The sequence below is a fragment of the Numenius arquata genome, chromosome Z (genome assembly GCF_964106895.1).
Source record: "Numenius arquata chromosome Z, bNumArq3.hap1.1, whole genome shotgun sequence".
Taxonomy (NCBI): Eukaryota; Metazoa; Chordata; class Aves; order Charadriiformes; family Scolopacidae; genus Numenius; species Numenius arquata.
This window is the reverse complement of record NC_133616.1, coordinates 40992680-41017866: the sequence shown is the minus strand read 5'-3', so window position 1 is coordinate 41017866 and position 25187 is coordinate 40992680. Positions and strand designations below refer to the sequence as shown.

General features: G+C 38.0%; 1 protein-coding gene across 2 annotated transcripts in view; it reads right to left on the bottom strand.

Annotated features, from left to right (window-relative positions):
• Positions 1–2301: 2301 nt before the first annotated feature.
• Positions 2302–25187, bottom strand: part of APBA1 (amyloid beta precursor protein binding family A member 1) — a 36093-nt gene continuing 13207 nt past the window's right edge. The window contains exons 3-12 of one of the 2 annotated variants that reach the window (XM_074166012.1): positions 23721–23760; positions 20518–20663; positions 15328–15360; positions 14121–14207; positions 13341–13526; positions 10496–10675; positions 9465–9677; positions 5978–6097; positions 5144–5284; positions 3689–3760 (exon numbers count right to left, since the gene is read on the bottom strand). In XM_074166012.1, coding sequence (XP_074022113.1) covers positions 3689–3760; positions 5144–5284; positions 5978–6097; positions 9465–9677; positions 10496–10675; positions 13341–13526; positions 14121–14207; positions 15328–15360; positions 20518–20663; positions 23721–23760 — 1218 coding nt within the window. Of the gene's footprint in view, positions 3761–5143; positions 5285–5977; positions 6098–9464; positions 9678–10495; positions 10676–13340; positions 13527–14120; positions 14208–15327; positions 15361–20517; positions 20664–23720; positions 23761–25187 lie in introns of both variants that reach the window. The other variant, XM_074166013.1, reaches the window with a different exon arrangement.

Below are 25187 nucleotides of genomic sequence, written 5' to 3'. Positions count from 1 at the left end.
TAAAAATAAACTTAATAGCATCGGTTCACATCTGCAGAAACTCCAGACTAAGTGGCAAAAGAGAAGTTCAGACAACTTCCAAGAACTCACGCATTCAGTACTGGCGAGCCAACCCTTAGATCAGTATGAGCAAACTCTCAGCCTTGTCTGAGGTATTTTTGTTTTGTATTTTATTGTTGCAAATCTTACAGACATTAGCGCTCTGTTAAATAAAGGAAGGTAGTAGCACAGTAAATACATCACAACAAAATAGCTGGCCAGAAACCCCCCACCCAAAACAAAAAGCCCACTCCTCTCCCCCTTACCCTCCCCCCAAATCAAACCACTGCAGCTTCATTACAGAGGTCAAAGACCTGTGGCAAAAAACATCAGAGGAATTACATTCAGTAGATGTGCAGTATCAACATTCCAGGCTCACATATATTTATATATATATTTATATTTATATATAGAGATCATTAAATGTTTACAAAGAACAATATTGTTACAAATACAATACTATACTTTTCCCAACGCTTTACAATAATTTCTATTCATCCCCTTTACAGAACAATAGTACAACTTCATAGCCTAGGTACTGCGCTAAATATGTACAAGAGATCTCAACCACACTGTTGTCTTCAAAAACACATTTCATTTAGAAAACAAGGAAAGCAAGCAAATCTGGAAATCCCCATTAAGTATCAAATTCAAACAAGATTCAAAACAAATGTGTGAAACTTGCCAATAAAAAAAAAATAATGTAAGGGATGTTTCATCCTTAATGTAAACACTGAAGAGTTAATTAAACTGTATGAAGCAGCAAGGATGAAAAAGAATTCAGGTCTGTCACCGAAGAAGGAATGTAAACCAGCAGTTTGTTCCTCTGAATCTGTTAAAAATTCACGTATGTAATCTAATAAACTGCTGCAACAGTCTAGAGAACGGCCAGCTTTCCCTTTCGAGCTCCTTTTCCTTGAAACTCTTTCCCTTTACAAAGTATAATGGGATTGTTTACAAGAGCGTTATCAGAAGTGTGCACACGCTGCTGACCTCCCAGTTTAGAAATCTGACGCACACACTGCAATTGGAAAACTTGAGATTTTTTGCTAGACTTTGATCCTGCAAGCATTCACTTGCTTAATGTTAAGCACCTATTTACCATGAACTGCTCAAGCACTCAGGTGCCATTAACTTCACAGAATCTTGGCTGCAAGACCTTAAGAGAAACAGTTGTTTCACCTCTAAGTACATTTGCATGTTCAGGTCTTCACCATTTCGCAGTGAAGTGAGTTAAAGACCCCACCACATGAGCTGGACAGAACCACAGAAACAAGTGAAGCTGAGAGCTTAAACACAGCAGGAACCAGAAGCATGATAACTGTGTCTTCAAGAGTTCGCTAAGTTTCCTCAGGCAACTTATGGAAAGGCTGCACTGTATATAATCTTCTAAATTGTACATGGTTATATATCATATTTACAAATGTTACTATATATATGGAAAGTTCTGGAAAAAAAAAGTTCAAATGGTCATAAACCAGATGTCTACAGTTAAACGACATACTCACAATTCATTCACTATCTAGTTGCATTAGTCAGGTAGCAGAGGTAAGTACTGACCTGGAATACTAACACCGCTCTCTTGTGCAATCCGCTATTCTGGAGATTGGGATTAAATAATATAACAACAAGAACTGCAGTAAAATCAAGTCATCATACGCTAATCTCAACACTAAAACATATTCACTTACTACAATAGTTTATGCATCACTTCATTATCTCCCTTAAATATTTACTGCCCACTGAAATACAAAGTTTATTCTCTACCTCTGGTCCACCCATGGATATCCATGATTTCTGAAAGCCAAAAATGGACCTCTGGCAAGAGTGCTCCATGGCTCTCAGCACTGTTTGTGCTCAGTGTGCGTAGGCATGTACACACATGGATATGCACTTCCACGGATCTCCGTAGTAATGTCTAGGTATCGCTACTGGACTGCAAACAATGGTTAAATTGCACAGTCCACCCCACAATAATTGAGAAACAAGTGACTATGACCAGCAGTATATTTGCAAAGCAGAAGTGGTGTGTGGCTGTGTGTGGCCTGCTCTTGTTCTCATCTCACTGAGCCTTTCTATCACAATAAAACACAGCAGAAACTGCTTCTTTAAAAGAAATCAACATACTAGCCTGGACTAAACGCATGGTTCAATTTCAGCATGAACACTAATATAAAGTCCTGGTAAAAAACAACTACAGAGAATGGAGAATTTTCTTCTCCCTAGGAAGAAAAGACATTGCTTCTTTTTTTTTTTATTTTTCCTCTTAAAAAAAATCAACCATTTTATCCCCTTTTGTCTCTAGCATGCAAGTTAGAGGCAAATCAAATCCTAGATTTCATACATCCCTGCAGTTTATCATCTTCATACAAGTGCATATAGTACACGCATATCTCTGTTAAGTGCCATACATATGGAAAAAACCACAAGTTAAATTATATAACAAAATAAATAAGTTTATTCCCACCTCATCTCTTCCACTGTTATCTATATCATAAACTAAAGAGAAAGTCAATAAAATTAGACAGGTCTTTGGAAAAAAATATGTGTTAAAACTGGCTCAGAGAACAAAATTACTTAGAATAGTCTGCAGATCTCTTATATTCAAACTTCATAAATAGCAAGCACAATCTTAAAAATGTCTATATACACTGGCACACATGGCTGTGCGCACCAAATTCAGAATTAAGAGCCTAGAAAAAGTGTAGCTATTCAGGAAAGCCCCTCACTATTTCTATTGTAGGTATTTAAAGATCCCCCCCACTCCTTTAACCTCTAAAATAGGCAAGGGACTATAAAAGACATGTTGCATTTCAAAACAAAGCAGAAGAAAACAAAGAGTTAGAAAACGGGGGGCAGAGCCGGGGAGACAGCTGTAAAAAATGCCTCCCAAATTACTTAGTGTAAGTAATGCAAGTGTAACATGTTTCTGCAACTCGTGGAGTACCTTTTGGTGTCCTACTATCATGAAGAACTGATGACAGAGGGGCATTAAAAGGTGTGTGTTTGGGCACCCTATTTTACAACAGCAGCATTTACTGAATCTTCATAAGCAGGTAATTCTTCCTGAGGGCAAAACTATCCTTTTGGTATCTACTTTCCCTACAGACATAAATCTTTAATACTGAGCTCAATGCCTGTGGGAAAACAGGGCAAGAAAGGCAAAGTCACATGCAAGGATATCCAAGATAACACTCTGCACCCTATACTTTTATGTGCTTGGTAAAGACATCTTTCATTCAGCAACATTTAATTTACTCAAATTTACTATAATTTGTCAAATTATAGCCACAAAAATAAAACTGAATATGTAGTATGAAGCAGAGTTAATCTTCTCTGTGAATCCTGCTGTGAACAATGCTGCTGTTATTTTCCTGGTTTGCATGTGGAACTGCATGAAGTTGGCTTGTAGAAAGATTCAACCAAAACATCCCCATAGATGTATTTCACCCCTTCCCAAAATACAGCAAAGTGGTGGAGAGAAGAGGGAAAAGGGAGAGTGAAGAGAGACAGTGTGTTTGTGCCTGTGAAGGAGAGAGAGAGAGGGGGAAAGAAATGTCTCTGCAGACACAGAAATGCAGCACTAAAGAGACAAGCACTAATGAGGAAAAACATCCTCCATGCACATTGTGACGGTGAGGTGTCAGCTTTAGATGTAAACTGGTTGCTCTTGTGCAGTCAACAGTCTGTACATGGCAGCTGGCATAGTCTTCATATGAATCTAAAGGAAATATGACAAGTTAATCAATGTTCCAAACACGCATACTACAACACAGCATTGGTGAAGAAATTACCTAAGGTCATACAGGACTGAAGGAAAAGGTAAAACCTGAGAGTTTTCATACCCTTATTAAAGTATTGCAGGTGGTGATACTATGAAGCAGTATGTTTAGTATCAACGAACCATCTAAAGTTGTGGACACTTCATGTTTTCAGATTAGGGTTCTTCTAAAACATAGGAAAACTATGGGTAAATAATAAAAGAAATGGTGTGCTGGCTTGCTCTCACTTCCATTTTATAGATTTGAATACCAACAGGCTAATAGACGTAGAATCATAGAATTATGGGACAGTTTGAGTTCTAAGGGACCTTTGAAGATCATCTAGTCCAACCCCACTGCTGCAGGCAGGACATCTTTCACTAGATTAGGTTGCTCAAAGCCCCGTCCAACCTGACCTTGGACACTTCCAGGGATGGGACCTCCTCAGCTTCTCCCGGCAACCTGTTCCAGTGTCTCACCACCCTCATTGTAAAAAATTTCTTCCATAATGTCCAATCTAAATCTACCGTCTTTCATTTTAAAACTGTTGGCCCTTGTCCTGTCACTACAGGCCCTGGTAAAATGTCTCTCTATATCTTTCTTAGAAGCTCCCTTTATACATTGAAAGGCAGCAATAAGGTCTCCCCAGACTCGTCCCTTCTCCTGGCTGAACAACCCCAACTCTCTCAGCCTGTCCTCATAGGAGAGGTGCTTCAGCCCTCTGATCATCTTTGTAGCCCTCCTCTGGACCCGTTTCCAACAGGTCCACGTCTTTCATGTTGTGGGGACCCCAGAGCTGGATGCAGTACTCCAGGTGGGGTCTCACCAGTGCAGAGTCAGCACTGAAGGGCAGAATCACCTCTCAAACCTGCTGCCACACTTCTTTTGTGTGGATACAGTTGGCTTTCTGGGCTGCGAGTGCACATTGCCAGCTCATGCCCAGTTTTTCATCCACCAGTACTCCCAATCCCTTCTCCATAGGGCTGCTCTCAATCCATTCATCCCCCAGTCTGTACTGATGTTGGAGACTGCCCAGACCCAGGTGCAGGACCTTGCACTTGGCCTTGTTGAACTTCAGGAGGGTCACATAAGCTCTTCTTTCAAGTCTGTCAAGGTGTCTCTAATGGCACCCCTTTCTTCAAGCTTATCAGCTGCACCACTGAGCATCCTCAAACTTGCTGCAGGTGTACTCAATCTCACCATCTATGTCCATTGACGAAGATACTAAAATCTATTGGTCCCAGTATGGTCCCTCGAGGGACACCACTCGTTACTGTTTTTGTTTCTAACTAGTAACAGTGATAAACTATGTCATATTGTCTAGACACATTGCCTGCTCTTACCTCACCAACAGCATTTGAGAGAATGTGAACAATTTTCTCATGAGGTGTTGCTACAACACTCTGTCCATTGATTTCAATGATCCGATGGCCGACACGCACACCTCCTCGCTCTGCTATGCCTCCTCTCATAAGGCTACAGATCTGGAAGGGAAAGAACAAATTTACCAGGGCCTAGATAAGGAACAGAGGCTTTAGATTACTAATTTTTGCCTATAAACTGTAAATCAGCATTTAAACACAGAGGCTTGCAACAAATTCTAAAATGTAATGAATCACTGATTCAAAGTAAAATTTGTTAGTGACAAGTAAACTACTGGATTTTCTCTTCCAAGACCAGAACAGTCAGAAAAGGCTGTTTGTGTTGTACGTCACATGTGCTGTGGCTTGGAAATTTAAGAGTGAACGAAGGACCACAGTTTAACAATGCAGATGCCTTACATCAGGATGCAGATGCCTTACATCAGGATGCAGATGCCTTACAACAAAACAGGTCAAGGTCAGTCTTTTTCTTTTGAGATCATGCAATGGCTTGGTTAGAGACATCAATGATGCAGATTCAAAAAAAAACCAGCCTCTGCTACGCATTTTTGTTTCTCTAACCTAAGGCAGCTTTTCTGTTTCTCTGGCTATCTCTTAAGTTGTCAAGTAGAGTCAAAGAAAAAAAAAATCTCTGATTAACTCAGATTTTGTATCTTAGACTTAACACATGTGCAAAGTCCTGCTTGCTGTAAGAGAGAAAATGGCAGCTTCCCTCTTCTCACACTGAAATTTACCCACAAATGGATACATTTCATGTCTATTAAAGCTTAACCAGTGAGTGTGGAAGCTACTTACGATCCCATTCTGCACACTGAAGCCCAACTGATATCTGAGGTCCGGTCTCCTGATCAAGACTGTGGTTACTGGAGGACACCTAACTATGTTCAGTTTAACTCGGGCCTGGTTTTTCAAACCCTGTGGAAAGAAATCACCATGAAAAACGCTGGCAAAGATAGAGTGAAACATTTAACATAAGCATTGCGGGGGGGATAAAAAGTGTTAAAATTTTGACATGGGAACAGCCCTGAATAAACAGCTCTTTGTATGCATTATAACAGAATGTAACTGAATGTCATACACAAGCATCAGAATATTTAGTGAAATGAGTGGCAAAATATCAAATTTTTCTTGCCCAGAAGCTGACACAGTTGTTTCAAGAACAATACCTTCCTGTTGGCAATTTCTTCATTTGATAACACAAATCACGTATAAAAAGAATAGTAAACAGGTCTATGCAGCTCACCAAAAAAGCCAGTGACTGTGGATGGGAAATACAATTTTAAGTAAGTAGCTAAGATAGTTACAAATAAGTGGTTTCCCTAATAGGATATATTAAATTCTGTGAAGCAAATGGCAGGGCCTGCTCATATCATGCTTGTATAAGCACTGCTCCTCATTTCCGTTCCTCCTACCTTCTAAATGAGTTCTACCACATTTGTCATGAGCTCTTTGCTACCAGAAGAAAATTGAAGGAGGAAAAGTTATTTTTACTTTGGTAAGGGTGGTAAAACACTGGAACAGATTACCCAGTGAGGTTGTGGAGTATCCAACCTTGGAGTTACTTAAACCCCAGCGAGCATAGTGCTAAGCAACCCACTCTACTTTGAACCAAAGTGTGGGTCAAAGTGTGGGTCTAGACCAGTTTCAGCAGTGACTGCCAGCATCAGAGACTCTGTGATTGTGTGTCTTCCTGAAAACTCAAATGTAAAAACGTAGATAACTGCAATCTGACCCCTTGTACAACTTCAAGTATTCAGAGCTCTTGGAGATTATTAAAATATTTTTCTGAAATGCTTCATTTACACAAAAGGTTAGCCATAAATAAACACATAAATAAAATCCACATCAAGAAAGAAATGCTTTATAAAGAATACAGCAACTTCCACCTTACCTACCAATTCCAGCACCTCCTTCTGAATTCCTTTTTTATGTAAAATTGAAATTTGGGTCCCACTACAACTAACAGGTGTCTGACACTGACTTCAAAAGGTTAATTCTGAAAAATAACTCCTACTATAGCTAAGGTAATACACTGAAGTATCTACATCCAGTTTACTATGCTGATTCTGTTGAGCTAAACTCCAGATTCAGCAGTGACTTGAATAACTAGACTGGCATCCTTGCCAAGGTGAATTCCTTAGAGTACGTTTTCTTGTCAGTGCCTTAAACTGGATGCAGTTATCACACGGAAGACAGTTGCCCTCACTTACACACAGCGCTGAGCTCAGCTTGGCTAATTATTGAGAGTAGATCCAGGAGAATGGTTGTGTGAACACAAAATGACAAAGCACGTAGCTGTGGGAACTGCCTCTACTCTACTCGCAGCAGAAAGAAGGTCTGAACGCCATCTCTTCCACAACTATGGACTCCACCACTCCAGCGAGGAGTTAGCAGCATACCACATGCACCCAAGGGCCATTCATCTCCTATATGCAGGTCTTCACAACAACACACATAGTAGAAGAAAGGGACTAATTAACCATGGGTATGATGTTTACTCAAAAGTCTGAGGGACTTCTACATCAGCCTTCTAAATCCAGGAGGGTAGCAGTCATGCAGAGTACTGGAAGTGGTCCTTTCTAAAAGGAATTCAAGTGTCTAACTTCAGTCATCTGAGTTTACTCAGGTTACATGCCCTCAACAGAGCTGGTATCATTGCACTCTTACTTCCCTGACAAATGTGCAAGTTTATATGTATTCCTTGAAAAAAAAAGTAATGTGGTCACCAACAAACAATTTTCTAATTTTCCAGAAAGCAAATGTATTTCAGAAGTGGCTAATTTCCGGTATTATGCAGACTGGTAATATATGCTGATCAGAAACAAAACAATTGCATCACTTGACCAACTTATTTGCTTATCTAGTTTCTCAGTGTGCTTCTGATATGAGCCAGCACCAGATGCTTCTGAAAAGGATACAAGTAGCATAATACAATTAGGGAATAACCACCACATATGGAAAGCTTCTTCTGAGCTCTGGCAGTTTGCAATTGGTTTATGGTCAATTAGTAGCAGAGATTACATCTATAATACTGAAACTATGTTATTTGAAGCACTTGCAAGATATTCTTATCTACACAATATTCTCATCTTTTGACAGGATTCTGAAATCCTGAGATATTTCTGCCACATTGAAATGTATGCTTGCATCATTCAGTGGTTTATATACTTGTTACCAGAAGTGTTATATGAACAACTTCAGATGTATAGTTATGAACATCTGCAAAAATACGGACTATTTTCTCCTTAGAAAGACAAAATAAATGACTAGTAGTTCCTATGACAACGGCAGTAAGTATCAGTGAGGAAAAGAAAGGTCTGCAGATGCTCGAAACAGCAAAGCTGGTTGTTTCTCTTTTGAGAAAGTACAGATGAGCACAACAAAACTCCACTTGAAAGGCTCAGAATCAGAGAAGCATAACTCATCACAGTTTAGAAATAAAACTGATGTGGGGTAGGAAACAAGCATGGCTATGTGAAAAGCCTAAATTTGTAGGGAGTTTTGTTCCACTGAAGCTGGCACAAAGATATTTAATATGATTCTTTTTTCTTTACTTCACAAATGTAAGACTGTTTTTACCATGTTTTTAGTATGCTACACTTCCAGGCTATCATTTCTAGTCACTGAATCTAAAATGGGAGGTTCAGTGACTTATCCATCTATTACTCATAAGAACTCAGCACTAACATTTTTGGAAACCGGAATGGAAAGTCTTTATAGCAAACATCTTAGTTCAAGTATTGAGAAATGAATCCATGGACAAAAATTTAAAATTTACTTTGTAATTTACTTTTTTTACTTTGTAAATTTACTTTGTAAATGGAAAATTGACTTTGTGATTTAAAAAAGTACAAAATGCAAAAAAAATTTACATAATACAACTTGTTACCAGAAATTTGCCGAAATAAATAAGTAAGTTCAACAGCCATATTCGTAGAAATCAGAGAGGAATTTCTGTATAATACGCCACCAATATTACACTATGTGTCTACATGTGTGAAGACACATATCTTACATATTTGGTAATATGTTCCTTCTCAACAAAACATTCTCTTGTGGAGTGAAGTTCTGCAGAGTCCTTGTCTATACAAGTAAATGGCACAGCTCACTTTCTGAGAGTCAGAAAATTTGTGTAGCATAATTCCCACTGTAGTTTAAAGATAATGAAATGGGAAGTGCTTTACAAACACTTGGTAAGAATTTTCTTAAGAGTTCTATACTTTCTTCTCTCCTATTACGTAATCAATTTAAAATGTGTGACTTCCAGAAACATTCTGCATACCTTTATAATGCTCTGACACGTGGAGAGTGGTAAACCAACCAAACTGGTCCCGTTGATTGACATGATCTGATCCCCTATGTTCAGCTTTCCAGACTTCTCTGCTGGTCCTCCATGCATCATGTTGGCTATGATAACAGTAGGCAAAATGGATCCCCAGCCAGACTCCACAATCACTACACCTAGGATTTCTCCCTTTTGCTTTTCAATGTAAACCTGTATCATAAGAAAAAATGTTTCAAAAAAAAGCTTCTTCACACCTACGGAACTGATTAACACTCCTCCTCCCAAACATTCATATAACTAACAATTACATACCCTTCCTTATTTGCAACCTGCATTTCTAATTCAATAGCAAAACAAAACAGGGTACACATTTTACTACATTTCATTTGTATTGAAACATGAAATAACAGTACATAATACAGATTTTGCTTAGTGCAAAAAACCCCTCGCAACTTATTTCTGCATATGAGCAGAAGAAACTGGAGTGGAAGAAACCCTGCTGCCATGGACTTTGGTGGACAAAGCTAAACAGGAAGAGATTGCAAGAGTTTACGACTGTGGATTGGAAAACCACTGCCTGTGTGTTGCTGTGGTGCACTGGTTCATCTCTATTAACCAAGATGTATACCCTTTCAGCAAATACAATCCTTTAAAATCTGGAAGCAGCCAGTTTCACAGACAGCTGTGCCTCTATAAATTTTATATTGTTTATTGTAACCCTTTAAATTGTATCACTCTATTTATCTGTTTTATATTAATTTTGTTGACATATAATGTCAAACATGTCTGAAAACTGTTTGGTAAAAGAACACAGATAGCAAATCATTTCAGGCGGATAAGTTTTGGGTTCACTGTTTGCCTTTGAAACAGAACTGACGACAGGGTGTCCTACTCGGGAGGATATTCTAGGCTAACTGAGGTCATTTATAGGAAGTATTGATGGTTTTCTGATTTCTGCCAGCATGGCCTGCAACTGGTACACAGCAGCTTAATGCTTTTATGGGAGTTAAAAAAAAAGAGAGACATACATCTTTGCAGTTTTCAGATTTGGAGAAGTGAATCAGGTCATCATTGTACATGTCCTGGGTATTGAGCAAGTCACTATATTCTTTCTGGCTGAGGTCTTCTGGGTTGATTCCATTTGCCCTCAGAAATTCCTGGTAGGCCACACTAAATGCTTGACCTATAGACTGTGCAATCAACTGTGCCTGTAGCAGTTCACAGAGAAGAGAAAAGAAGAGAGTAAACATTCTGATGCTCTTGTCCACTAACACCTTCTCTGTTACAATCACACTGTAAAATGGATCATCAAGTCAAGTTGATGAACCTACAAGTCAAGTTACTGCAACCGAGTTTAAAAAAATATTTATGCATTAAAAATTAATTTGAAAGATCCCCAAAATGTCAACACCTGTGCCATGAATCCAGCTTGGTAAGCAATTATAAATGAGAAATACAAATAAAGCCATCCTTTCACAGGCAAGAACTGCCAATGGTACAATGCACGAGGCAGACACACAGAAAGCTCCATGTCATGCAAGGTGGGGGTTGCAGCTGGGAACAGTAGACCAGAGGGATGCCTCCCTTTGAGGCAGTGATCAGGATTAGTATGAGACAGGTAGCGGAGTGATGAATGAATACTGTGGAGCTGTATTTTTATACAGCCTACGAGTTGTATTTAAAGTCCATTTTGGTCCCTAATAAAGGAAAGGTTCCCAACCCTGAAATATAAAGCAACTCAAACTGATGAGAATAGCATGATTGCTGTTGCTGAAAAGGCCAGTACCTAGACTGGCAGTGTTTTACCAATGCTCAGATCAACCCAGGTTTGACAGCAAGAAGGAGACAGGAAGGAAATAGGAAAACTACACTTCCACAGCTCAGTAACCTAGGTGAGGAGATATATGTGGACTTTACATTCATACACATGTATGTTCTCTCCAAGAAGAGATCAACTCCCATTTAGACACCCAGCATTTGGACACATAACTAGGGTTCAGCTCATTTGAAGATCCAGCTCCAAATACAGTGGAAAACCTGGTGCTGTCCTCCTTAGATAGGGACTCTTCCAAGGAGAAACACATTCTGGCCAACACTTGCTTGAGGGCTTACCACCTCTGGATTAATTCATCTAAATACCCAGCTGTCCCAGAAGAATAAAAGGTGACAATGAGTTTTATACATGAGTTTTATAACATAAACAGGCTGTACTACTACACTGGATATACAGGATTTTTGAAGCTGCCATCTCCTTGCTGTAACAGGTGCTACAATGATTCTATTCTCTTTCTTAGCCCTTTGTGTATTTGAGATAAATTTTGCAAGCTATTTGTGAACTATACCATGGCTAAGGAGAGCTGATATAATCTCCCGCAATTTCTCAGCATTTTTTCACATGCTTTTATTGGATCTGCAGGCCTGTATTTTCCAAGCCAATATCTAGTGGCATAGGGAGGATCACATGCGACACAAATATGGGCTGATCCAAACAAACCACAGAAACTAATGTCAGTGATCCCCAAAAGGAAGCACAGACCCCAGATAGCCAAAGTATTAATAGCAGCCTGGAAAACAGGTACAGGAAATCTGGATCACAGTCAGACCACACATGCTAAAGGGAAATAAGCCCCAAGCTCTGGAACCTGACAGTTTGATTTCTGCTTTTTCAACCGGCCAGGAAGAGGGCTAGCACTGTCCAAACTTGGGACTAGAAATACAGGAACAGCAGCCTCAAAGTGGGCAGTGTATCAAGTGATATTAAGCCAAAAAAACATTGGCTACTCTTTTCATTTTCACAAGAGTTTCTTGAAAGCCTTTGCAAAACTGGCTTACATGTTACTTTGGGAAAAAAGAATCCACAATTTTTTATGCTCTCTGTGAAAATTTTGGCAGAGGTTTACTTCTGTCAGTGCTCTTGCCCTTACTTTTTAACCTCAGAAGTGGTTCGTATATGTACATTCATCTGCAACTAGATAATTCATCAACACATGGGTTTAGAACAGATTCATCATGACATAAAATCAGCTGCATATTCAAGAAAACCCTCCCATCCCAAAGTCTTTGCTGGTACACTGCAGAATGGAAGACCTATGAGGATTTTCACCTCACTTCTAAGTAATACTCTGCTATTTGAAGGGCTTAAAACTGAGATTTTTTTTATTTTCCCAAATTATTAGGGCTAACTTGATTATGATCCTGGCAAATGTATATCTAGCCACTGCAATCTGATATGTTTGATTTTACTTTTCAGTTTCTGAGCTTTAAAAGTGCATAAAATCAGCAAGTTATGCACACTGATTGTAAAGACAGGATACCAAGTCCTATATAAGGTAACTTAGTAACCTGCACCATAGACTAAAATTCACTCAGCTGTGTCTCCAGCATACTTTGAGATTGCTGGAATCACCAGCTTTCTTTGTTGGCTTTTTGATATGATGTCCGCAACTACTCCCCAGCCCAAGTCTCCTTGGGCTAATAAAAAAAAAAAAAAATCATCTTTCTAGAATGTATCAGTGATCCTCGGTGCAACACTTGGGATCAGAATTTCCCTAGGAAAATAAGCAGCTCTGACAGACTTTCACTCTAACATGTAGACTCTGAGCTGGTATGTGCAAGCTGTGGCAACTGGAGCCCCTCTCATTGTTACTGGAAGGCACAGGAGGAGCTTAAAAATGGGAAGTATTTCTATAAACATCAGTTTTGTGAGTAAAATGTCAGGTCTAAACATACAAATAGAAGGCAAGTTCCTCTCCTTAGATGAAATACTTGGTTGCAGTTAATGAACAAGAGGGCTACTTGCTATGGATTTCAAGCCTACCAAAATGTGCTTACATTTACACCCCTAGAAAATTACAAGACAGAGTAGTTCCTTACATCCTCAGACTCAAAGACATGGCAAATCATTTTGTACTGCCTCTTTCCGTCTTGGGAAGGGTGAGATGCTTCCACATTATCCTGTGAGTTAGACCGTGGCATTCGCCTACGAGCCATCAAAACGACAATATTTCCTATATCTGCAATATAAGAAATGGTCCGCAGGGGATGATCCATCATGGTTTCCTGAGGAATACAAAAAGCAACATGAGTAGCTGTTTCAAGGAAGCTCTTATTGCACACCTAGTATTACGAAAACAAAAAAATGGCAATATAAGACCTCTGTTAAGTGAAGTCTGTGATACCTGTCATGCATGAAGAGAGATGCCAATAGAAAGCAAGAGCTTCACTTTTGACAACTAAAGCAAAGAGCAAGTTTTACAAATGAAAGTTGTGTTTTCTGTGGAAAAGCACATAAAGACCTCAATATCAGAACCTGAATATGCTGGGCATGTACATGCAAAGGACTATGAATTTCAGATTACCACAACCAAACATTTTGGGCCACTCTGGGCACAATCAATACTTGGCGCATCACAGCTCATCAGAAATGAGTTGACTGCAATTAGCTTACCCACAAATTCTAATTATTTCTACAGTCAGACACATCAGAGTAATTGCATGTATGACATATTTCTTGAGCATGGATTTCTTACTAGGAAATCCTGGAGGGAAATACAAAAGCCAGGACTTTTTGAAGAACAAATTTTGGCAGGTAGGTCAAAGTCTTATTTCAGCAGCCTACTACCACAATACTGACAAAGGTATCTTTGTCTATACCTGTGTGTCTGCATTCAGTACTTTTATTCTCTGTGTAGAAATGAAGAGGTCCACTTCAGTCATGGGTTGTGATTCACCTTCTGGCGCCTGCAAGTAAATGCATTTTCAATGGATTTTAATGTTCAAACAAAAACATTAGGTAACGTACTAATGATGTTAGCTCACAAACAGGGGCGCACTAAGACACAGTCACCAGAACAGCAATGCAAGATAGAGTATTAGACCGCAGAAGCTAAAGATAAACACAAAGATATGGAAACTATATACATATATGTGAAAGCGAATTGGATATTATTTGAAAAATTGTTAACCCCATAAAAGCTTCCTTGATATTTTTTCTCATTCAGTAAAATTATACCTGATTGCAACATAAAATATATGAGGACTTCATGAAAATCAAAATGATTCTCCCAATTTCTCCACACTATGAACCCCACTTTAAAGAAGGTTTTTCACACAAGCCATAGAAAGGCATAACAGTATCTCTTGCCTGAAGAATTTCTATACAGGCTAACGGTGACTGCCAAGACCAATGGAAAAACCCGTACCATGGGTGGGTACAGGTTAAGCAATTCACAGTGCAGTTCTGGGAAGAAGACCTTCACAGTCAGACAACATACTACTCAAGCACTAACCCACTTCAGAAGTCATATTTTGTTAACAGAAAGCAAACACTTTTAATTTTTTAAAAAATTAGATTTGTTAAAAGATACTTAAAAACTCCATAAACAAAGGTTATTACTAAGATGAGTAAATCTCAGCATATTACTGTGTATATACATATTTTTTTTTCTTTTTTGCATCCAGCAATTTGACACTTCTGTTAATCAAACAAAGCACTCTTATAGAAAGATAAAGTGAAATAAAAAGACTTCATTTTAATCTATCGTTTTACAGAGTTAAAACCTTTGCCATGTCAGTCCTGTTTCTTTATTAAGCATTTTGGGTACTGCCTGTAACCATTTGATAAATCCAATCTTAATTCTATTTCTAACATGAAATGGCTAATGATAAGCAACAAAAAATGGCCAATCAGGCAACTGATTTCTGAGAAATGTCAACTTGTATGGTGGCTTAGAAATAAATCTTAAAAAAAAACTTGCTGGATGCAGAAAATAAAAGCATAAAATAAAAAAGAAAGGCAAAAAACCCTCCCAGAAAACAAAAGAACAGGCATAACATCAAGCTGATGGAGTTTGTACTGCACCTTCTTCCTGCTTTTGGCTAATTTCTGGGCCATCTGCTTAGCATGGAACAAACAGAGACAGGAGAATAGTTAGAAAAGAACTTACAGAGACTCCAAGACAAGCAGGAATCTGCATGCTAATGCCAGGGCTCACAGACTATTAACTATTCTAAATTAGTGCCTGCTTTGATCAATTTCCTTCTTTTCTTTTTGGCTTAAAAAAAATTTAAAAATTTCATGTTTAGCACAATTACTCTAAAAAAATGAAAAGAAACCACACTAAAAGAGTCAGGAAGAATACAAAAATATTCAATTTTTTTTTCTTCATTTAAAATGTACTCGCAACAAATAAGGGTGGGTTTTTTTTAATTTTTTTCCCTTGAGCGTTTTTTTTTAAGGAAAAAAACAGAGCTTCCCCTCATTTACAGTAGTGTAAACCATAAGGTTACTTCTTTTGAAGCAACAATTGTGTAAAAGGTGAGAGAATAATCTTAACCGTTATTATTCCAGCTTTTTTAGAAGGAAAGAATTTAGATTCAAGTTTTCTAATGCTCTTAAACAGTCTTTAAAAAATAAACTCCCAAAAACTATGCTACTTTTTCCTGGAAAAACAAAATTACAGAAGGTAACTTTCACGTCTATTTTCTCCTCCTTCTGTGCAAATATACCCATACCAATGTTAGCACTGCATATCTGGACAACAGGTTTTCCTGTGACACCTGCACATAGATATGTCCACACTACCACATTTTTTCAAGAAGGCAGTGGAGCACGTACTTCAGCTCCACAAACACTTGAAAATAGGTCTCTTGTCACTAAGTAGTTAAATTGATTTACATCCAGAGATTTATCAACCAGACTGATTCCTTACATGCTACTACTGTGACAACAATAACACCACAAATAAGCATCACTCTTACAGTCTTGCAATCATTAATTCAAACCAAGATGAACCAAACTTATGGACCTGCTTACTGAAGAAGTGCAATACTCACTAGGCTGGCAGATATCCTTTTACTTCCAACTGTAACAGCCTCTTAGCTAATTAAATTAACAGGTGTTCTTGTGGCTGGAAGGAGACTTACTATTACGGGCTTCATAGAGATTCATGGCTAACTATTTTTATGAAGAACAAACAGGAGGCCGGAATCACAAGACACATCAAATATTTTGTACTGATGCTCACAACTTAAATATGTCAGGTTTCACCTAAACAAATCTGAAAGCAGCTACTGAATCTTTAGACCATGCTGCTTATTTACAAATATAAACACTCTCATGCCAGCTTTTAGTCACCTTTATCAAAGTAACAAATATTTGATAGCCTGGTGATTGCAAACTATTGCAAAAGCAATTAGAACTGCCTCATGTTGCAGGTTCTTCATTAGATTAATATTCATTTACGTTGGAACTCGGAAATAATACACTCATCAACAGCTGCCTGCTGTATACTGGGCAAGGAGATTCACTCATGAGATAGAGCATTTAAAGTACCTTCCAAATTCAAGCTCGCCTTCAGACAATTTCCCCCCTCCCCGAACTTTACAGAGTGATGGACCTCACAAAAGCAGAAAAGCACAGGCTACAAAGAAGAAAAAGCGGGGCAAAAAATCCTTGCGCTAGAGATTTACAATGCTAAATCAAAGATTAATCAAAATACACTATTATTCAATTTATTGAAAATTCTGCTCTTGCAATGGAAGCATCTGCTTTTACTGGTATTTTAATTTTTTGAAGACTGACTTTCAGATATTCCATAAAACTAAGGTAATGATATGGAACAGCCCATTTTAATAAGTGATTTAACACTACACAGAAATGTCATAAAAGAAGTTATGGTCCATGAAGAAAAAAAAAAACAAAACAAATTAGGAGAGTTCTACACAAGATGCTTTATCAGACAAATGCTCTTTATCACATTATTCGCTAATTTAGATCAAAAGGTTCTTTCCATATTCTTAGAAAAACCAGAAACTACCTCAACAAAATAAAATATTATTTTTTAAAAATATACAGACTCCAGGCTTTTCATTTAAGGTAAATGAAATTTAACTATGTATCTAATATCAATTTCCAAAATTATAAATTGTTAAAAAGCAGGAAGCTTCCACTTTTGCTACAGAGATGTCTCAAACATACTCAAGCCATTTAACCTCTACAAAAAAACGTACTGCAACTCAGTGCAACCCAGATGACACTGAGTAAACAAAATGTGCAGAATATTAACATACTTCCACATATCTTAAATTCTATTCATTGATTAAATCAGTTGTTATCTAAAAATGTTCAAATCTGCCACACAGCTCAAATCTGCTGATGAAAAATAAAAATGAAAGTGAATTGTTAGTTGACATGTAAAACTCATGGATCAGCTGTGAACTGTAACCATGAACATCAACTTTTTTACTTCTACAAGTAGTATAGATGCACTCCAAGTAAAATGTCAAAATGATCTTACTTTCTGTGCTGTCTGAAGAAGGGAGACTACAGTCTCTGAAAATGGTGAAATACCTTTTCTATTACTAAGAGTACCTCCTAGTGGAAATATAAAATAACTACGTTTGATGAATGCCTTCAAAGCAAAGTATATATTTTAAGTTAGTTGGACTTCACAGAGGCGAATGCCTCAGCAAGAAAAACCTTGTAGTTTTAACTGAAGAGATACTTGTTTAAAGAAGCAGCATGGAGAATTGTTTTCAAAATCTGTTTATATTCAAAATGAATGAATACGTGGTCTGAAAGCTCTGCTAAAAGGAAGCATTATAGGAATTATTAGATTTAAAAAGGAACACACTCATAAGGAAGCAATGTGTACACAGTGGGCCTTAAACAAATCTCTTCCCCACTTTTTGATGCTTTTAACTTCAAGTCTGCAAATTTTTAAAAGCTTGTTCTTAATTCATAACATTTGTTTAACTACAGAGAAATGTTTCACACACAACACCTAACACACTCTGTAAACAAACCTCTGTAGGGCACAAATATTACAGTCATTGTGTGAGCAGTATTTTGCACAAGGCTAACTTATGCCATGATGAATCTGGCAGCAGGAACTCCATCTCTCGTAATGAATTTCTCACTAAAAAAGTTTAGCTTTAACGGCAATCAGGCACAAAACTGGCCAAAACCAACCCTAGTAAATCAAAGACCCTAAAGCGCAGGGAGGTATACTTACATTGCCTGTGCTTTGCCTAGAAGCGGAAAAGCAGTAACTGTCAAAGAAGTGTACAATCGTATTGTGTGCAACGTTCTGAAATACAAATTCAGAAAATTCTGTGCACAAGCTAAGGTTTTACCAGGTCAACAATGCAACTGCTTGGGCCTTCACCCTGAGAGAAATTTACTACAACCAAGAAAATGCATGCCTGCTAATTTATATGAGTGTATAAATTATGGGGTTTATGAGTGAAAAGAATTAAACAGATTTCTTCTGTTTTGAGGCATAGCAGCACTGAGGCATAACAGAATTTCTAAGAAAAACATTTTGTATCAGGGAAAGATTCTACACTCTTATACCTCACAGATACACTCTGAAGCGATTCCTTCAATCTTTGTCTATTGTGTACTCCCACACAAGCTTTACCTCCTAGGTGCAAACTTCCTGCCCAGATCCATGCTCAAGTTCAACTCTTCATACCAGTTTCCTGTGACAGCTGATGCTAATCTTTCCTTTCAGCCTCCAGTGATGCATCCCTCCTAGATACAGCCTCAATGAAGCCCTTATTTCTTTCCCTTTTCTATTTTACCTTTAGTTTCCTGTGCATTCAAATCAGACAACTTTTCTACCCTGCAGCCAAGTGTCAGGAAAGAATGGGGACTACTAAACAGACAGGCACAGCCTTACTTGCACCCAGAGCAGCAAAGAAGCAGATCCTGTAAAGGAAAGGCTCCACAGTAGCTTTGGGAAGAACACATCAAGACTTGTCACAGTTGAGAAAGCCGAGTGAAAAATCTTTTTAAAAAATGTCACTGAATCCACAGTCTCCATGAAAACAGATAAATCATTCTTTTGCAATAGGCTCAGTAGCTGCTTAAGTTTGTGGAAGCTTCCACAGAGATGGCAGAAGATGACTTATCTGTAACAGGAAGGCTACATCCCTGCCTCCTCTATAATGCTAGAGTGTTAGTGATTTTCAGAGACAAGGTTGCAAGACCTTATGTATTTGAACATCAGCAAAATTCCAATTTCTGGAAGTATCTCTTTGGTTCTAGTTGGAGGTTCTCTGTGAAAGTTTCATACACAGACCAAACTGAACACCTGGCATGGAAAACATTGGAAGGAATAATAATGGTAGGAAACATCAGCCGACCTTAATAGACAGTGCTATTGGCCTTGCTGATAACATGCTGTCTCTCTTCCTCTCACTTTTATACAACTGCACACTGAGTCTGAGTTGGAATCCAAAATAAACTATACAGAAGAAGAACACACCAATATTAAACTAAGGAAAACTTCCAGATGAGGTTGTGTTTGTTAGCTGAATTAGCAGAAGAGGAAGCTGTGTGCCTATGACCCAGTCATGTATCGGTAGCGGGTGTACTGCAGCACCCTCTACAGCCCTGCAATACTTCATCCACACACCTTAATTTCAGTTGACAATGTCACCATTGTAACTTACAACACAGCAGCAAGCCCATTGCTTCTCATGGCCCATACAGAAATCAGTGGGCGTTTCTGTTTTCCAAACAAACAAAGCAAACATACTGGATTCCAGGACAAAATTTTGTTTCCATACATCTCTGTACTGTCACAGGCTTTTCTTTTTCTTTTTAAATCAGCTCATAGCTGTTGCAGGGTGGAGAAAACAGTATGCACAGCACGGTCAAAAATAACTGCAGAGATTATCACAGTACCAGTTTCATCAAGTGCCAAGCCAGAAGCAGCTGCAGTAATTACTAGTTATACCCTAAACCTGTTTTCCCTCAACACCCAGGTAATATATAACTTAGACCACCACTCACTTCACATTCCAGCTTAGAGTACACGGCACAAGTATTACCATAGTGAGTTAAAATGATCTGGTAGCATTTCCTTATTAGTCTTGTTCCAAAAGCAGCATTAAATGATTTATTTTGCAGAAAGAAAGATGAGGCACTTAACCTTCCCGAAACCACAGATAACCCCACATGAAAAAACTACTGCGTACATGAGAAATTCGTATCCGCAACCTCAATGCACAAGTATTAGAAGCAGCAGGAATTATTCCTCACCTTGATCCTGCTGACAGCTTCCTGTGCCTGCATCATTCTCACATTCTTGGAGGGAGTTTTATCAGAGAGGAGTTGAGTCGAGCCAAGGTAATTGGCAGCAAAAATGATTCCATCGATTAAGTCTTCAGGATCACAAGGTCCAGGAACTGTAACACAGGAAAGCAGTCACTGAAGAAAATCATGCTGAACCACGGCAAAACAACTGCACTCTGACAACTTGAGCCTGCACCTGATGGCTGCAAATCCTCCCCTGAAATACTTCAGTTTAGCATGATGATATGGCAACCAGTACTTTCAAAGGTACAAAACACCAAGCAAATGCCCTCAACGTCTCTCCGCCAAAAGCTGTAATTGCTAATCCAGCCTGTCCCTTGCAATAGCTCATTCTTTTGTGAGCAGGGATCACCCTGGAGCAAAATAATCTCTGTGGGTTTTCACTGTTGTCAAGGGACAGACACAGTTATTCAGCTTGCCCTTCATCCGCCAAAACCATCCTTGCAATTCTAAGACCAGCAGTCACAAGCAGAAAGAGGAAGGGTGCAATTTAATGACAGCCATCAGCCACTTGCTCACTTGTGTGTAGCTGCAGTTAGTACCACAGGCAGAGGAACCTCCTCGGGAATGCTTTACAGGTACAATACATCTCCACTTTCCAAGAATACTGATTGCCTGAGCAAGCAAAGTACTTCTGTGACATAGACCTTTAAAAATCATTCTTATTGTCAACAAGGATATTGAGGTAAAGTACAGAGTTAAATAAAAATGTTGTTAAATACACGGAGTGTGGGCTCTCCTGATGGCAAAACAACTCTCTTAGTCCCACAGATTCCTAATGATCAGACTCCCATCAACTTCTGTGGGTTCAGTGCCTAACAATGCAAATCCTTACAAAGCAGCATTTATGGTCTGCAAGTGTTTTGCTGTTTGGTGATTATATCTAAAAATTGTATATGTAAATATGTTCTATTTTAACACCTTGCTACGTATTAAAATTGTCATGATCCAAAACGGAGGCTGGTTAACGTTAAGAAGCTTCCTGTTTTCTTACAAGTAAGGAAAAACAATTAATGTTCAAGACAAGTGAAAATGCAAATCATCTTAAAGAATGCTAATGGTAAAAGTGTCCACATTTTATCACCAAACAGCCCTGTTTCTAGGTTTTCTTTTTTTCCTCTAAGAGCAAAGAAAAAACCCTACAATATCAGAATGGAGTTTCTATTAGTTCAATGGGTATCTTGAGATATAAGGTGATGGGGCTTAAAGTTTAATGTTACTCAGCATGCCAATTTTGTTCTACTTATAACAGAAGAGATTAACAACCAGTCAGAATGAGCATGGGTAACTTTGGCCCCAGAAAAATGCAAGTCATTATTAAGATTAAAATAACAGAAGAAAGACAGGGAGATAAGTATCACACTGAAACTATACACACAGACAGAAGTAGACGTATAAATCTTATGAGCAAGCTTGTCTCCTTTATTTTCTTTAAGTATGAAAAGCCATAAAGCTTTTCATAGCCACAAAGCTATGAAAGCTAGTTAATTTTGAGATGTTCATCTCCAGTGTGCAGAATTGTTCAGATACTGTGGATCACGAAAACGCTCAAAATGAACAAGTCACTTTCAAGTACATGACCCAAAGAAATGGAACTTTTTCCTTAGGTAAATTTATGCACTGGAAGTACTATATATTTGCACACTCTTCCAGTCCTGAAACCATACAGCATCTTAAGTGTTGCTATTTGTTACTCTACATGTTAAGGCCTTTTCACCACTTCCACTACTTCACTATAAAGCATACAAAACCTTTTATCGTCCAATTTCTGATCAAAACAAAAATCAAAAATCTAGACTGACAAAGGTGTACATAAGACCCCCAGAAGGAAGTACATTAAAACAGAAAAAAGTATGTGCTCTATTTACATCAGAAGTGAACACACAGACAGCTCTGCTTTTTATAAGAACCCCTCCATTTATTACCTCTGACAATTAAATTATTATCTGAACAAACGTGTAGCATAGGTGCTAGCAAGCCTTTCTTGGACTGCTAGTGCATAAAAATGGAAAATTTGTTTTTCAAGGAATTTTGCACCAGACTAAGATCTAAGAAAATTTTAGTTTCCAGTTGTTGTTTTTGTTTTGTTTTTATTTAAGGAGAGGAATATTTGAGATAGCCCTTGATAGACAGAGCTACCATTAACAGATGAATTTCAGTTCTAAGAGAGATCCTTCATTGCTGCAGAACTCCCAAGATCAGCCAGCTTCAAAGCAATATGTGAAATTTACATTAGTTGACATTCTCCAAAATATTCAGCTCATACACTGAAGACTAAACCAAGGATCAATTTGTAGGCTAAAGAGAATGATCACACTATCATTTAAACACAGCACACTGTAAAGCAACCCAAGGAGTTCCAAGCCAGCCTAAATGTTGTATCGCATAATCTGTATTTCTGGCATTTCATCAAGCATATGGAACAACTGCTGTCAGGGGAGGAAAAAAAAAAAACAAAAAACAAATGAAACTTCTAATTTTCTGCTTCTGTCATGCTCTCATAACAAAATAATTGCATTTTGCAACATGCAGTCTTCCTGTACACACAGGATGCAGACTCATACAAAAGGTAACAGAAATTCATGTAGCAGGTAACTTGCTTTTTCACATTGTTCTGAACAAACTCAGCACTAGTACAAGTGCAACCTTAAGTCTAAGACAGGAATTAATTAGAGGAGAAGTAGCTGTAAAGCAGTAGAGATTTCCTATGGCAGGCCTGCCAATTAATCCAATTAATTCAGTTCTGCTAATTAATCCAACTGAGCTTGGATTGAGCCTGCCACCTGGAATCAGTGCTGGAGAGAGCACTACACTCATCTTGTCTAACACGTTTTCCTTGCCCACACACACGTGTAAATACCATTAAAAAAAAGGGTAGTGTTTTAAGTGACATTGATTAAAAAACAGCAGAACTGAGACAGAAATTATGAATGAAACACTAAAAAAGTAAAAGCTCCATGCTTCTGAACTTCTGAAAGAGCATAGTAGGATTTAGCTCAGGTTTCTCACTGGACACAATTTAATCTAAATGAGTATACCCAACCCTCACAGCTTTTCTATTCAGCAAACAAAAATAAAATTTTATACATTACAAACATTGGAGTGTTTTAGATAGGAAAAAACATTCAGCAATTGTAGAACTATCTTACCTTCAACATAGGTTGGAAATGAAGCCAAGCTTTTTCTGGACTGCAATTAAGAGAAAAAACAATTTCAAAGAGAACAGAACATGCACAAATATGCATTGAAAATTTCTCCATGCCAAAAAAAAAAAAAAGGTCACTCATTAGCAGAAGATCACAATTTAATAAAATTTATTATTGTATTTATTATTTTCAAACTCTAAGCACCTACTAAAGTTAAATTCAATGTATTCCATTTGTGTCTTTATCTACCTGTCAACATACAAGGCCCAGTTTTCAGTTACTTGTTGGTGTTCAGTAGTGTATTAACTCCCTACAAACAGGTGCTCTACTTTTACTAATCAAGCAGTATGCAGGAAAATATATCATATCTCAAAGACACTGGATCTTCCAACTACAAATAAATACATGCAGGAATATATAAAATTACACTATACTGTTATTATTCATGACTTTCATCAGCCTAGTCAGTTACTCATTAACAAAATTCTGTTGTTCATTAACCAAATTCTGTTATTCATTAGGACTGTTCTTAGATGTATCCCTCACATTAATACAGCCTACAAAAAGCTTTCTAAATTTTAATAGGTTAGGTAGCAACCTGTATTCTGTGCGGTAACTGAGTTCCGGAACACCTCACCACCAACTATCTTTACACTGTATCAAGCACAAAACCACACCTGGTATTTCATAAAAGGTGAAAAAATAAAAAAATAATCCTGACTTGTACATGTAAATACACAGTCTAAAGTAAGACCTTACTTCCAACTGCAATGCTATGTGAAAGAGTCTGTGGCTGCTAACACTTCAAACACCTCAAAGCTACAACTTCCAGTGAGTAAGACTTGCCATTTTGTTATAAAGAATTACATAAAACACATAGGAAAAATATTCAAAGAAAATTCTCTGTGACAATACATAGATTGTAATAGGTATACTGAAATATCTGCTGCTATCATATGTGTTGCAGATAAGAATTTTGGATAGTCCAAGAACTACATAACTTTAATGAATTTATAATCAATTGTACTGGCAGTAACTCGCCCAATAACTGCTTAATATATTTTTATTAAAAGAAAATCTATGTATTTATCAGTGTTTGCCATTGCAACAAATAGAAAATGGATGTGTCAAGTAACATTCTCATGTGATTTCTCAAGATGATTCTCATCTTGCTATAAAACAACTTGTGAAATAAAAACAAAGGGTGCGTGACACAGACAGCAGAGCCTGTGCAGCCTGTAAGTACTTGCTGTTCCTTATGAAAATGACTAAGCTGTACTGCAAAACCAAGAAAGCTCTCCATCAGAGATTGTACTAGCATAAAGAAAGATGTGAATAAACAACAATCTCCCGCTGCCAAAGCATTTAAGCCGCTGTGAGGACACCGATATGCCTTTTCAGGTCTCTGGCTCTTTCATCTCTTCAGATGAATGTTTTTACTGGACCACCTATCCATACAGACTTCAACAA